We start from the raw sequence: 15,435 nt of genomic DNA, 5'->3' as shown, positions 1-15,435 counted from the left end.
AAGCTTGGCGTGCACCTAGGCTAATGCTGACTTATACTGCCAGTGCAATGTCCAAATCACAGAAAGGGTAATAAAGTTTCATCTCCACTGGTCATGACACATATGAAGTTCTCTATTTCTGATAAAAACAAAAATTGCTGTTTTTTGAATTCTTCTGCCAGGCATGTTTTAGAGGATTCTCTAAGAAAAAAGAAAAGCCATTTCCTAGTTGGATTGTGACCCCACCCTAAACACTGGAGTCTGGATGCTCAAACCTTCTGGATTGTCTGAGACATAGAATCTCTTAAGGGAAATCAAGGAACCCTAGGCTGACAGCAACTCTCACCTGCTTCTCCCATCCAAACAGGGATAGGACTGAGGCAGAAGCAGGGCAATTCATTCTTCTTTGGGGGGGGGGCGGGGCGGGGCAGGAAAACAGCACAGGAAGTTTGCTATCTCAGCACATTTTGCAGGAATCCCCCGGAGGAAAAACTTGCATCTCGAGCTTTTCTTTCCCATCTGCTTCCCTATTTTCCACCCCCCTCTCTGCTCCAGGGAGTGTAACTGATCTTGGAGCCTGTAGGGTTGGGTCTGAGACCAGCCCCTCCGAGATGACGTAATGCTTTCTCTGGTACACAAAGCGGCCTCCCCCGGGCTCGGCCTTTTGCGCCCCTCCCCCTCTGGCCCGGATCGGGCCCCCGCCAGCACCAGCGCGGGTGAGTCCCCCTTTTCGAAAAGCCGGCCCAGGGAAACAGGGAACAAAGGCCTGAGAAGAAGAGCCTAGGCGCTGCCAGGAGGCCCAGAAATAGACATCACGTCATCCCCCAGCCCAGCAGCGCCAAGCGCCATTTGGTAGCATCGGACGGACCCCACCATTACGATGCAGAATAGACATGGCAGGGCTCACGTTTCCTCCCGGCCCCAGCATCCAGCTGACCGGCTTCAGGAGTGGCTTCCCTTTTGCTCTCCACCCCCGCACCCCTCTTTCCCCAGAGGCCGCCGCCTCCCCTGGCTGCCTGCCACACAGCCCACGGTCTCCAAGCTGCCATCTTGATGCCCCATCCCCCTTGCCACCTCCCTCCCCCGCAGCCCTGAGGAGTGGGAGGGGGAGGAAGGGGCACCGCCCTGCGTGCCCCAAGGGGGAGGGCTCGGCCTACCTCACCTCTCCTCCCCTCGAAGGAGGGATTCACGTCCTTCGCAGGCTCTCGGTTTCTCACCTCCAGCGGTACTGACAGTGCACCATACAAGGTTTTCGCCTCCTGGACGTCCCCACCCTAGGTGTGACTCTGGCCTTCTCAGCCGCTGCAGCCCATAGCTCAGGTTCGGGCGCTGTCCACTGCCCGCGACACCACCACCGCAGGCCCGATTCTACCCACCACCACAGGCCAGGCCTTGATCTGGGCTTCACGCTCTGCCTAGCCGCTGAGCTCCCTTGCCTTGGCAACGGTTTCACCTACCCCAGGCTTAGTTTGCTTAGATTCTACTTACCAAAGCTAGGTCAGATGTTGGTAATCTCAGCCATGTAATCAGAGGCTATTGCTATAAATGCTTTTGCAATGGTCAGACAAGTCTGGGGCCTCCAGTGGGTACCGAGGCCGCCGCTGCAGAGCATTAGGTTAGGGAGGGGGAAGGTATCTGGCGGATGCCTCCTGCGACGGTCTGGTCCCTGGCTGACAGCTGCGGTCGCCTGTTAGGATGTTCCAGAGTTGCGCTGAGCTAAGGATGCAGCTGCAGCCAGACTGGTCCTGATGCGAGGACGACCAGGCATCCTCCTGGTCCTTCATCTTTCTCATGAAGGAGGTAGGCCCCTCCTTCCTCCGATCGGCCTTTGGCTAAAGACTCCGCCTCTGTCCGAAAAGTTCCGGAAGGCAAGCTCCGCCCCTTTCCGGAAGATCCCTGGGCGGGGGACCCCCTCCAACGCCAAGATTTCCAGAGAATGAGACCCCACTTATTTAGGGCTTTGTGGGTCTATAAGGTGAAATCCTCAAGGCCTGATGAAGGAGAAGTGTATGTACTTAATCATATGAGATCCTCTAGATCTTGTAATTCGGATTCCCCAGACTTAATACAGCAGCAGAATGTTCTGGGTCAGGGGGAAGCAGGAGTTTGGAAAAATAAAATTCTGTATTTCCTGCATTTGAATATCAAATATCTGAGCCTTAGTTTCTTCATGGAGAAAAATGAGTAATAATAGTTCTTGAAATTTCACAATGTTCTGGCAAGAATCAGTGGGATAACCGATTTATAATCATGTAGTTAAAATGCATGTGAAAGTATTTGGTGACCTACATTCTGTTAGGCATACAGACACGATTACTGTATCTCATGCACAAAAGTAAAGAAACTTCTCAATTTTGTTCTTCTCTAATGGTATGTCCTAGACGAAACATTCTTCTTTTCAGTGTTTTCTTACATGTCATGTTTGCTAACTTTGAAATAATTTGTTTTCTTCTGGGGCCTCTAGTGTTTATCATGGTTTTACTATTCCTTCAGGAAAACATTTTCAGCCCTTTTCTGACTCAAGTGTCTTTTAAATGCACCACAGTCAGGAAACTATAGTGAGTTAATAGAACTTTCCTTATTGGAATTTGTGAGGTCTAAAGGACTTCATGACTTATAAATGGTCTATTTTACCCCTAAATAAACTAATTCAATAAATGGGACGAATAAAATCTCTTTAAGGTTACTTAAGACTTCATAGCTGGAGAAGGCAGTGGCACCCCACTCCAGTACTCTTGCCTGGAAAATCCCATGGACGGAGGAGCCTGATAGGCTACAGTCCGTGGGGTTGCTAAGAGTTGGACACGACTGAGCCACTTCACTTTCACTTTTCACTTTCATGCACTGGAGAAGGAAATGGCAACCCACTCCAGTGTTCTTGCCTGGAGAATCCCAGGGATGGGGGAGCCTGGTGGGCTGTCGTCTGTGGGGTCGCACAGAGCCAGGCATGACTGAAGTGACTTAAAAAAAAGAATGAATATCAATTGCATCAGTGTTATGCATTTCTGAGACCACTAAATGTTATTACTGAAATGTTTTTAAACTTTAAAACGGTGACTAAAGACCAAACCTGGTGATGGTTGCACAACGCTGAAAATTTACTGAAAATAATTGAATTGTATAAGTAAAATGGATGGATTCTGTGATGTGTGAACTGAAGCTGCTTTTAAGAAAAGACTAATGAAGAGTACCAAAGTTAATCATTGTTGGAAGGTTCAGGTGCTGAGAACTGCTTAGGTGAAAGAAAGTGCATGGGAGAGAGAGCAAACCAAGGGATCTACAGGACAGAAACTAAACTGGAAGCTTCTAGAGACTTCCTTGGAATTTGAAAGAGTTAGGGTGATTCTCGGTTAGAGTCACTATTGGTGATTATCTCCATGATTACATCAACTTCGCCATTTTTGGCTGTGGATACTTTCATCCCACTTCAATTCTGTTTACAGACAGGATCAGGTCAAGTAAATTATTCAAATGTGTAAGTATTTGTTGGTGGTTCACCTGTTCCGAGTGCAAGATAAATGTATTTTTCCAGCTTTGACATTCTGTACTTCTAGAAAAGAGGAAAGAACATGGTTTTAGGAATTATTCATTCAAAACACATGTACTGAATTTATTGGCCTTCGACTATGTTCCAGTCACCTTCCTGGAAACCGGATTAATGCATTAGAACCTAGAGTCAGGATACCTGATTCCATCTGATAGTTGTGCATCTTTGTGAAATCACCTACACAGCTGAGCCAAAATTTTGTTTAAACCAGGAGGTATATTAATAACCACTGTCTCATAGAATTTATTGTGATGATTGAAAAAAATCACCTGTGATAAATGAAAGCATTTTACAAGCAGAGTATTATACAGATATTAATTATTACTGTGGATTGAATTAAAGACTTACTGTTGTTCAGTCGATCAGTTGTGTCTGACTCTTTGCGACCCCATGGACCACGGCATTCTGGCTTACCTGTCCTTCATTATCTCCCAGAGTTTGCTCAAACTCATATCCGTTGAGTCGATGATGCCATCCAACCATCTTATCCTCTGTTGCCCCCTTCTCCTCATGCTCTCAAATCTTTCCTAGCATCAGGGTCTTTTCCAGTGAGTTGGCTCTTCCCATCAGGTGGCCAAAGTATTGGAGCTTCAGGTTCATAATCACTTCTTCCAATGAATATTCAGGATTGATTTCCTTTAGGATTGACTAGTTTGATCTCCTTGTAGTCCAAGGGACTCTCAAGAGTCCTCTCCAACACCACCGTTAGAAAACATCAATACTTCAGTGCTTATCCTTCTTTATGGTCCAACTCTCACATCCATACATGGCTACTGGAAAAACCATAGCTTTGACTATATGGATCTTTGTCAGCAAAGTAATGTCTCTGCTTTTTAATATGCTGTCTAGGTTTGTCATATCTTTTCTTCCAAGGAGGAAGAGTCTTTTAATTTCATGACTGCAGTCACTGCCCACAGTAATTTTGGAGCCCAAGAAAGTAAATTCTGTCACTGTTTCCTTTTTTTCCATCTATTTTCCGTGAAGTGATGGGACTGGATGCCTTGATTTTAGTTTCTTGAATGTTGAGTTTTGAGTCAGTTTTTTCACTCTCCTACTCTACCTTCATCAAGAGGCTCCTATCTACAGCAGGCCTTAGTAAAGGTAATTCGAACCTCAAAAGAAAAAAAAAAAAAAAGGTTTTTGGCTCTTTAGTTCCTCTTCCCTTTCTGCCGGTAGGATAGTGTCATCTGCGTATCTGAGGTTATTGATATTTCTCCTGGTAATCTTGATTGTAGCTTGTGCTTCATTTAGCATGACGTACTCTGCATATAAGTTAAAGAAGCAGGGTAACAATATACAGCCTTGATGTACTGCTTTCCCAATTGTGAACCAGTCTGTTGTTCCTTGTTTGGTTCTGTTGCTTCTTGACCTGAATACAGGTTTCTCAGGAGACAGGTAAGGTGGTCTGGTATTCCCCATCTCTTTAACAATTTTTCAGTTTGTTGTGATCCAGACAGTCAAAGGCTTTGGTGTAATCAATGAAACAGAAGTAGATGTTTTTCTGAAATTCCCTTTTTGCTTTATTCAGGAAACTGTACTATTTGTAACCCAAGATTTCTTTCTGAAATTTCATGAATTCTCCATATTCTTGGGTCCCCTATTCCAGGAGTATTGCGACGAGAAGGACTACCCAGTTTTGTTTTGAGTAGGATTGCTCCGTGGACAGACAGGTATGGCCTTTAAACTTTTTTGCCCACAACGGAAGTACTAGCCTTTTGGCTTCATTGTGCCCTAAAATAGAATGGCGTCTGAGATTGGCGCATGCTCTTTGATACCCTGACGCGGCGTACCGCGACCTGGGGGCGAGCACGTCAGTCGCTGCCGTTGGTTGACTTCCGGTGACACCGAAGCTGAGTTTCCGCGGGATCCGGCTGGCTGGTGAGGGTACTGGGTCGAGTGCGGTGGGACGGGAACAAGCAGCTTGGAGCTGTACGTTCGAACGAAGGATGTCCAGGCTGAGGCGGCTTGGTCTAGAGCTTGTGCGGGTTGCTTGACAGAGGTAGGGAAGTGAAGGTGTCTGTCTGGGAGTGGAGACTTGGGCCAGCGTTCTGCGTTAAGGTGAAAAGCGCAGTTAGGACCCCTTTGTGAAATCTTTTTCCAGAAGGGGTCCGCACCACGGTTGCCTCCGGATTTGCCTTCATTCATGCTGTTGGTTTGATTGCAGTTCCCAGAGTTTGGGCAGAGCCTCTGTTGTATTTGATGTTCCTGAGCTGATCCCTGCACGCTACTGACTTTGAATGGTAGCTGTATTTCTTTTTTTCATTCCTCCTCCCCACTCCCCTTTTTTTGGACCTCAGTAATTTATCTGAAATATAAGACTTGCCTGAACTAATGCCACTACCCTAATTCTCCCTCAGCATCCCTTATCAGAGGAATCTTTACTTGTTTATTGAAGTTTAATTATCAAGTTACAGACAAAAGTTGGTTTGGTCTTTGCTGGGGAATCTCTCCTAGTGTCCTGGAAAATCTGAATTAAAGTGGTTTAAAACTGACCTTATAGTTTAAACTCTTAGAAAGGACTTTATGTTGCGGTCCTCCAGTCCAGGGTTTCACCTGGTGTCTGATAGATGGGCGTTCAGGCCTTACTTGAACATTATTAGTGATGAAGAACTCACTGTATCAATCACAAGGAAGTGTATTTTATTCTTGGACCTAGCTCAAAAACCTGAGAATAAAGTTTTTTGGGGGTTGAAAAGTGCAGTTAGTTTCCATATAATGCTCTTGGTCCAGCCTGCACAGAATGTGCACAGAATAGGAAGTTCACACACTCCTTCATTGGGGGAACAGTTATTGAGTGTCTGCAATAGGGCAGATACTGCCGAGCACTAGTAGAACTTCTTGAAAGAATCTTTTCCCTCAAAAAGCACATTGTGGGGAGGGTGATGGGAGAGAGACAAGAAGTAATCATAAAAGTGGTAAGTACGAAAAAAAGAGGTTTGCAAATAGTTCCTGTAAGAACAAAGGAGAAGATACCTCCACTTTAGGATAGTGTTGCCATTAAAATGTGATAATTTGAAGTGAAGCCAAGAGTCCAGGATTTTCATAGAGAACAGTTAGTTTTTGATTAAAAAAAGTATATTACGGTCTAATTTTATAGATGCAACTTTTGTTTTCAGTACAGAATTTGTTAGTATAGTTTCACCATTTTACATATCCATACTTTGTTTTTGGATTGTTTTTGTTAATGGAAATACCTGTGTATGTAAGCAACAATTGCAAACATTTACTAATCTAATAAATTACTATCTGATTTCATAGATGCAACTTTTATTTCATTGTATAGCAAATAAACAGATTCAGGTTAATTCATGCACGGTAACAAGACTAGAGAGACGCCTACTTGGGAAGCAAATACTGGTAGTTTGATTCCACAGTTTACTCTCAATGTCATGCTGTTCTCCCTCCCTGATGGTAATAGTAACAACTAACACTTATTAATTGCTTACTATTTAATGCTTATAACAACTCCATAAGTTTAGAAAAATTATTATTTTTTACAGTTGAGGAAACCAAAGTTTGGAGAGGTCACTCAGGCAAGATAATACACTAATCTGTAATAGAGTTAGGATTTTAATTCTGCCTTTCTAACCTGTCTCTCACTTTCCACCTAATGGGAGATTGTGTATTTGGTGTAATATACAGTGTTCATGACTGAACATGAATAAGTGAAAATATGTTTGAGGAAATGTTATTACCTTTAATTAATAAGGTGGTAAGAACTTGCCTTTATCCTTTCAGGATGGAACAAAAGTGGGACTTGGAAAATGTTGCCCTGTAAGAAGAGAAGAACTACATTGACAGAGTCCCCACAGCATCAGGGCAACCAGGAGGAAGATGACTTAGACCTGCAGTCAGCTGTTAAACCAGAATCTGACCAAGTTAAAGACCTGGGGTCAGTGTCCCTGTCCTGGAGTCCAAGTCATGGCAGAGCAGCTGACCTTGAAGTGCAGGATGCAGGCATTCAGCTTGGTATGGAGGACCCATCTTTGAGCTCTAGGATGCTCACTGAGGACACAAATGTGGCAGTTCTGGAAGCTGTGGATGTGGCCATCTCTCAGGGACTCACCCTTCCTTCCTTGGAGTCTTCCCAGCCTGTGAATACACACCTTGGTAAAGGAAAACTCCAGGCCAATAGCTCAAGGAGAGGGAAGAAAATTACACTCAGACCTGGGTCAGCTACTCAAGGAGACCGAGGCGATCATCCTATCGCTAAGGAGTCTTTTTCAGAAGAGCCTAGTGAAGAGGTCAAGGAAGAAGGAGGTGAGACATGGAAGATCTTTGGCTTCCATTTACCTTGTTAGTACCAGCTTGTCATCGCCTTTGCGCTTGTCATTGCACTCTCTGCAGTGCCTTTACAAAACAGCATTTCTGAAAGGGGAGCCTGGTTGGGTTTGGAATTGGAGCTGTGGTACTTGTTAGTGTCAGCACGGAACAGTATGATTATGAAAGGGTAGAAACTTTCTTCTCCCCTCCCATTTCCTTGATCATCTTTCATATTCTTTTCTTTCCTTTCTCTTACCTTTTCATTATTTCTGGAGGGATGAACTGTATATGTCCTTTTGTGATTTGGTGGCTATTTATGGAGTGGACCTTGAGAGACTAATACCTCGGTCATTTGGTTAGGCTCTCCAGAGGCGTCATAGTCCTTAGGACTTGAAGGATGCGTGTGGTTTGATAGAATGATGGAATGGAGTATCTTAGGCCATGAAGAGTCTGGCAGAGACAGAAGCAGAAGAGTGATGACTTGAGTGGTAGATTGTATTTAGATTGTGAAGGGCTTTTTAAAATTTTATTTTAATTTTTGGCTGCACTGGGTCTTTGTTTCTGCGAGCAGGCTTTCTCTTCGTGCAGTGAGAGGGGGCTACTCTTCGTTGTAGTGCAAGAACTTCTCATTGCTGTGGCTTCGCTTGTTGTGGAACATAGGCTGTTGTGAACAGACTTTAGTAGTCGTGCCGCATGGGCTTAGTTACTCTGTGGCATGTGGAATTCTCCTGGACCAAGGATCAAACCCATGTACCCTGCACTGGCAGGTGGATTCTTAACCAAAGGACCACCAGAGAAGTCCCAGAAGGCTTTGCTTTTCATGCTTTGAACTTTTCCTGAACGTTATAGCCAGTTAGTAAATAAAAGAAGCAGAAGGCATAGTTCTGATCTCAGAAAGCTCTTTTAGTCTGGTTGGGAAGACGACATCAGCACGTAATTCATTTGGAACAGCTTAAGACAATATGTGATTAAGTGCTAGTGTGGTACAAGTAATTAGGATTTTTAAAATTGGAACTTAGTGGATTGATAAGATTTGATAGGTTGGGGTGAAGGAGTGGAAGTAGAATAGAATTTTCTACAAATGCATGAAAGTGCTGTGTTTGTGAGGAAGGAAAGCAGGGTTTCAGATAGAAATGATAGATCCAGATTACTACACACAGCCATGCTGTTATGCCATTGAGACCTTAGAAAGTATTGCTGTAGGATGTTGGCAGTAAGGATAGAGAAGAAAGGTATATCTTAGAGAGGTTGTTATTTAGTTGCTAAGTTGTGTTCAACTCTTAGCGACCCTATGGACTATAGGCTGCCAGGCTGCTTTGTCCATGGGGTTTCCCAGGCAGGAATACTGGAGTGGGTTGCCATTTTCTTCTCCAGGGGTCTTCCTGGCCTCGGGAGCAAATCTGCGTCTTTTGCATTGACGGGATTTCTTAGCACAGATACATTGCAGAGGAGGAGTAAATATTTCTCGGAGACTGATACCATTTAAGCTATCTGGGTTGGGGCATGGTGAAGCATGCTTTCCTGGGAAAGGTATTTGAAAGGTTTAATGAGTTTAGCTTTAAATATGTGGAGTGTGAGGTGACTTTGGGGCCATCATGGAAAAAAGGAAAACTGAGATTAAAGTTTGTTAAGAGGTATGATTAGAAAAGGTTGTTCTTCTTCATAGAAAGGAGCATGGAAGAAGATGACAGAAGGGAAATCTGGGGACGTATCAGTAGTGAAAGTCAAGGAGGGCAGAGAGTTTTAAAAACAGATACTTCGTTTAAAATTTAGTGACAAAGAAATAATGATGCATGAGAAAATACTACATTTAAAGAAAATTTTATAAACCTGAGTCTGCTGCATTGGCAGGCCAGTTCCTTACCACACAGCCACCAGGGAAGTCTAAAAAAAATACCTCATTTGAGGGTTGATGATTTTTAAAGAGTAGATTTAGGAGTTTGGGAAAAGGAAATTGAATGATGACATTAATGAGGGAAGGATGAAAGCCCCAGTGATAATTTGTGCAGTGGACTGGAATTGGAAATAGCTAGAGAGGGCAGCAAAACTGTTGAATTTTTTCCTTGGCTTGGTTGTATTTGTGACCTGAAGACAAGAGGAAATGGAGGAAGATGCGGGATTAAAAGTACTAGAGAAGGAATGTAAAATTAAGCAGGAGTTTAAAGCCTCTGACCTGTTGAAGAGTGGAGGGTAGAGTTTTTATTTTTTAGTATAACATGGCCAACCGCTCAGTACTCATGACCCAGGATTGACAGTTGTTAAGATTTTGTTGCATTTTCTCTTAATATTTATTTATTTATTTGGCTGTGTTGGGTCTTAGCTGTGGCACGTGGGATATCTTTTACATTATGCGGGATGTTTCGTTGCGGTGCATGGACTCTGCAACTTTGTGTGAGGTCTCAGTAGTTGTGGCACGCAGGCTCAGTTGCTCTTCGGCCTGTGGGAATCTTAGTTCCCTTACAAGGGATCAAGCCTGCATCTCCTGCCTTGCAAGGCAGATTCTTAACCACTGGACCCACCAGGGAAATCTCTAGAGTTGTCTTTAAGTAAGTTTATAAATGTTCAAGTGTAGGTAAAGTAAACATTTTTTGAAGTTTATCTGTAATACTGTTAATACTACTCCTCATTAAGCTAGGTCGGAATTCCCTGGTAGCTCAAATGGTAAAGAATCTGCCTGCAGTGCTGGAGACCTGGGTTCAATCCCTGGATTGGGAACATCCTTGGAGAAGGGCATGGCTACCCACTCCAGTATTCTTGCCTGGAGAATTCCATGGACCGAGGAGCCTGGAGGGGTCAGTCCATGGGGTCCCAAAGAGTTGGACACGACTGAGTGACTTTTACTATCACTACTGCATTAAGCTGGGTAAATGAAAGTTGTTTCTACCACCTTATGTCAATTAGCCATATATACAAGTAATACCAATAAAAGAAGTACGTTATGACTCCTTGCTCCCCCCAAATAACTTTTTTTTTGCCAAATAGACATGTCACATGAAAAGCAGGAAGAAAAAAGGAATATTGTAAATTCATATGTGTATGTGCATTTTGGAAAAATATTGGAAAATTGAAAGAAGAAAATAGTCACCCATAATTTTACTACTCAAAGTAATTACTGTTATAATTTAGTGCATAGTCTTTTTGTTGTTTTGCTTTATTTAACATTTTGGTTTTTTGATTATCAAAATGTGGGGAAAAAAGCAGAAAAACACCTAGGTTTTTTGGAAGTATCAGCATTGTGTTACAATTGATATATACTGTAAAATTGTTTCTAGATTGTAAGTGCTAATGATTAAACCTTTCTCAGTAATGGTGTTTACCATTAATTCTCATAGAATTTTAATTGTTCTTTTAAAATTGATTTAATTTTTCCTTTAAGTCTTTTTTCCCCTTTCTTTGCCTTCTGAAAATGATTAACCTAGGCAGATTTCGACTTATAATTAGTTGGTTTCTACAGTTTTCAGCTAATAATTTTCATTTTAATTTGAAGTTGTTGGGCTGGCAGTAAATGAGCTGCAGCCACGCTCTGTAGTAAGGCTTTCCCTTCTCTGCCTCTTGCCCTTCTTGACTTCTCTTTCTAAGGTCTTTGGTATCTGGCACATTGAGAGAGGAAAGGAACAGTGGGGTCCTGAGGAGTTCTGTGAGAAGGGAGTTGAGTTGAGAAGCACTGTGATGGGATCAGGGAGAAAAGTATTGCAGAGGAAAGGAACTTTTTCTCTATGTAGAGTATGGTGCAGCTGATAAACTGTAGGGGCAGTTTTGGAGTCGTTCCAGGTGTTTGAGGTTGCCAAAGTATTATTGGACGCTCTATCTACCAAACTGAAATTTTGTATTTTGGTTAGATGTAAAGGTTTTGGTATGTTTGTTTTAAAAAATCATTTGTGTCAGTTCAGTTTTTAAATATTAGACATTGATTCTAAAAATTACTAAAGATTGTTGATTAATGAGAAAGCTCTGCTGTGTTACTGATTGAAGTTCCTCCCTCTTACAAGACATTTGCCTGAGAGGGACTTTTGATTTGTTGGATTTAAGATTCAACTCCTTGTTGTACAGTCCCTGTTAAAGCCACAGTTTTTAACCTTTTTGACACTGTGAAGTAATCACAGACTCCAGAAGTAAAGGAAATAAGATTAACAGTAAATAGAATTAAGGATTGAGTCATGCTTTAGTTGAAAGTAAAGGCTTTTTTTTTTCCTTTGTCAGAGGAAAGTGTCCTCCCATTTAAAATCTTGCTTATGTCAGTTGAAGCTGCCAATGTTGACGGGATAGCAGTGTAAACAAGGACTATCTGTTTTAAATGGAGTTCAGTATTAATAACAAGTAACTTGATCTTTTTTTGAAAAAAAAAGAAAAAAAAATTTTTTTGACTGTGTAATACACAAACATGGCAAAAAGTTCCTAAATACAGAAAGTACACAGGGAAAAGGTAGGCAGCCTTTCACTTCGTCCTCTTATTTTCCAAGTTATCTTCTCAGAAGCAATCACTGTTTAACAATGCCTTGTGTATATTCTACAGATCTGTGCACACACAATCCTGTATATATTCTTTTCCCCATGAAACCAGATTTTAATGTTTGCTTTTGATATTGCATGAATGTTTCTTTGTCTTTTTAATGTCCCTCATGAAAAAGGGGAAGAAAGGTAGCACTTACTAAGAGTTGAATTGAGGAGGGAATTCTCTGGCTGTTCAGTTAGAACTCGGTGCTCTCACTGCCAGGCCCCCGAGTTCCATTGCTGATTGGGGAACGAAGATTCCACAAGCTGTGAGGCTTGACCAAAAAGAGCTGAGGTGAGGGAAGGAAAAAGTTATGTAATGAACTGTGTAACCATGTGTTTACAGTGTTATGGTGACTTTTTTACTCTAATGCTCTGTAAGATTGATTTACAGAGTCTGAAAGTTTAGGACATTTTATATAGATATATATGTAATTTACAGAGAAGGCCATGGCAACCCACTCCAGTACTCTTGCCTGGCAAATCCCATGGACGGAGGAGCCTGGTAGGCTGCAGTCCATGGGGTTGCTAGGAGTCGGACACGGCTGAGCGACTTCACTTTCCCTTTTCACTTTCATGCATTGGAGAAGGAAATGGCAACCCACTCCAGTGTTCTTGCCTGGAGAATCCCAGGGACGGGGGAGCCTGGTGGGCTGCCATCTATGGGGTCACACAGAGTTGGACATGACTGAAGCGACTTAGCAGCAGTAGCAGCATATCATTTATAGTGATATATAATCATTGATATATATTAGATATATATAGTTGATACATGTATTGTTTATGATTGATTAAATGTGGTATTAATGATCATCTATATAAAATGTCCCTTTGTCACCAGGAGCATACTCCCTGTCCTACAATTATGAATATGATTATTTCATGGGGAAAAAATGCATAGCTCAAAAAATGTATTAGAACTAGAAAGATCTTAGCAACTACTTAGTTCATTTCCCTGACATTAAGGATGAGTAAATCGCATCTGAGCTTTGATTTCAGTGTTTTTCTTAGGACACTGTCTTTAAGAGAGGAATGCCTATATAGTGAATGCATCATTATTGAAGTAATCTAACTAAAAAGGACTTTGTAACAAGATGCTGATTTCTATGACAGAGTATAACTGAGAATGGACAAAATGTTGAGCAGTATTTGTGATTCTTTCAGGAAAATCTCAAATGCATTCTGAAGGGGAGATGCCTTCTTTGCCATCAGACAGCCACTCTGCAAAACCTGCAGCCCCACCTAGGAAATCATCTCAGCCAGATGTCTGTGCCTCTCCTCAAGAAAAGCCACTCAGGACTCTAGCTCAGCAAGCTGAGGAAGAGACAGAGGATGGTGGACTCTTTATTCCAATGGGTAGGCTTTCTTTTCTTCTAATTAAAAAGCCCCCCGCTTTATTGAAGTATCATAGGCAGAAAACTGCAAGTATTCCAGGATAGCCAAGTTCACTGAATTTTCAGAGGTTAAATACACCCATGTAACCAGCAACCAGATCAAGAAATAGAGTATTACCAGTACCCAGAAGTCCTTCCTTTCAGTTATCACTGACACCTTACCCATCAAGATAAGGATGGGTAACCTATCTTGACTTCAAGCAGCAAAGATTAGTTCCCTGTTTTGTACATTATATGAATGGAATCTTACGAATGTACATTTTTTGACTGCCTTTTCCACTCGACATTATGTGTAAATGAAATTGGTCCACATTGTTGAATGTGCTTGCATTTTCATTGCTGTATAGTATTCCATTGTTGGAATATTCTGCATTTTCTTTATTCATTCAACTCTTTAAAAATTTTTTTCTTTCTTTCTTTCTGGTTGCACTAGGTCTTCGCGGGTGTTCGGGCTTTCTCTGGTTTTGGTCAGAGGGGGCCGCTGTTTGCTGTGGGCTTCTCACTGTGGTGGCTTCTTCTGTGGCGGAGCACAGGCTCTAGGTGTGCGGGCTTAGTTGCTCCACTGCACATGGAATCTTCCCAGACCAGGGATCCAGCTTGTGTCCCCAGCATTGGCAAGTGGATTCCTGTCCACTGTACCACCAGGGAAGCCCCCTATTCATTCAGCTCTTAATGAGCATTTGAATAGTTTCAAGTTGTAGGCTACTCTGACTGGTGCTGCCGTGAACACTGTACTAGAAATCTTTTGGTGAACATAGAATATTTGGTGCCTAATATTTGTTGGGTGCAACTGTTGGATCATAGGATTAGGCCTCCTTCAAGTTTTTTTGAAATATATTTTTATTGTGAAATATAGCATATACAGACGAATGAGTAAAGACTTCTTTATTTAGCTTAACAAACAGTTTTAAAGTGAACACTTCTGATTTCTTTTTCTTGTTACAAATAATAGACCTCCATTGCTGTGTAAGTTAGAAGTTGTAATAGTGGATATCCATGTCTTGTTTCTGAACTTGGGCAAAGGTGGTCAGTATTCCTATTTATGTATAATGATAGTGATAAGCTTTTTATGGATATATTATTATATCAGATTACAGAAAAATTTTCCTGGTTTTCTGAGCATTTTATCCCATACTGAATTGTGTTAAATGCTCTTAAAAAATTTCTATTAAGATGATCATATGGTTTTTCTCCTTTATTCTGTTTTTTATTTTTGTTGTTGTTTTTGTAGCTGGTCTGTGCAGCATGCAGAATCTTCTTTCCCTGACCAGGGATCAGACTTGTTCTCCCTGCAGGGGAAGGGCAGAGTCTTAACCACTGGACTGCAGGGAATTCCCTCCCTTATTCTGTTAATGTGGAGAGTTACATAGATTCTTTTTAAATGTTTATTGAGGTTTATTGAGATGTAATTTTCTTTTTCTAACTAAAAATTAATTTTTAAGATTTCTGGCTGTGCTGGGTCTTCTTTGCTGCTCTCGGGCTTTCTTTCTGTTGAGGCACAAGGGCTTCTGGTTGTGGGGGCTTCTATTTTGCCGTGGAGCACAGACTAGGCGCTTGAGCTTTGGGAGTTGCGGTCAGCAGGCTCTAGAGCGTGGGCTCAGTAGTTGTGGTACAAAGGCTACAGTCTGTGGGGTCACAAAGAGTTAGTTGACATGACTGAAGTGACTTAGCATGCACAATGTTATGTATAGATGTTGTACAGTATGTATGGAACCTTTTTGCATCTGGTATCTTTTTGAATTTTTATTGTAGTATAGTTGA

At 42.1% G+C, this 15,435-nt stretch overlaps 1 protein-coding gene and 1 long non-coding RNA gene across 4 annotated transcripts in view; one reads left to right on the top strand and one right to left on the bottom strand.

Moving 5' to 3' along the window:
* Positions 1-535: 535 nt before the first annotated feature.
* GON4L (gon-4 like) overlaps positions 536-15,435 on the top strand; it is a 90,765-nt gene continuing 75,865 nt past the window's right edge. The window contains exons 1-3 of one of the 3 annotated variants that reach the window (XM_069543884.1): positions 536-695; positions 7,265-7,786; positions 13,445-13,636. In XM_069543884.1, coding sequence (XP_069399985.1) covers positions 599-695; positions 7,265-7,786; positions 13,445-13,636 — 811 coding nt within the window. In that variant the 5' untranslated portion in view covers positions 536-598. Of the gene's footprint in view, positions 696-5,259; positions 5,526-7,264; positions 7,787-13,444; positions 13,637-15,435 lie in introns of those variants that run through there. The other 2 variants (XM_069543894.1, XM_069543887.1) reach the window with 2 other exon arrangements.
* On the bottom strand, positions 3,054-5,200 carry LOC138415606 (uncharacterized). The gene is made up of 2 exons (XR_011247358.1): positions 3,941-5,200; positions 3,054-3,529 (listed from the first exon to the last, which is right to left on the bottom strand). It is a non-coding gene; the product is annotated as an uncharacterized lncRNA (long non-coding RNA).

Source organism: Ovis canadensis, chromosome 1 (assembly GCF_042477335.2).
Source record: "Ovis canadensis isolate MfBH-ARS-UI-01 breed Bighorn chromosome 1, ARS-UI_OviCan_v2, whole genome shotgun sequence".
NCBI lineage: Eukaryota > Metazoa > Chordata > Mammalia > Artiodactyla > Bovidae > Ovis > Ovis canadensis.
Note: the sequence above shows the minus strand (reverse complement) of the source record. Positions and strands in the feature narration are given on the sequence as shown.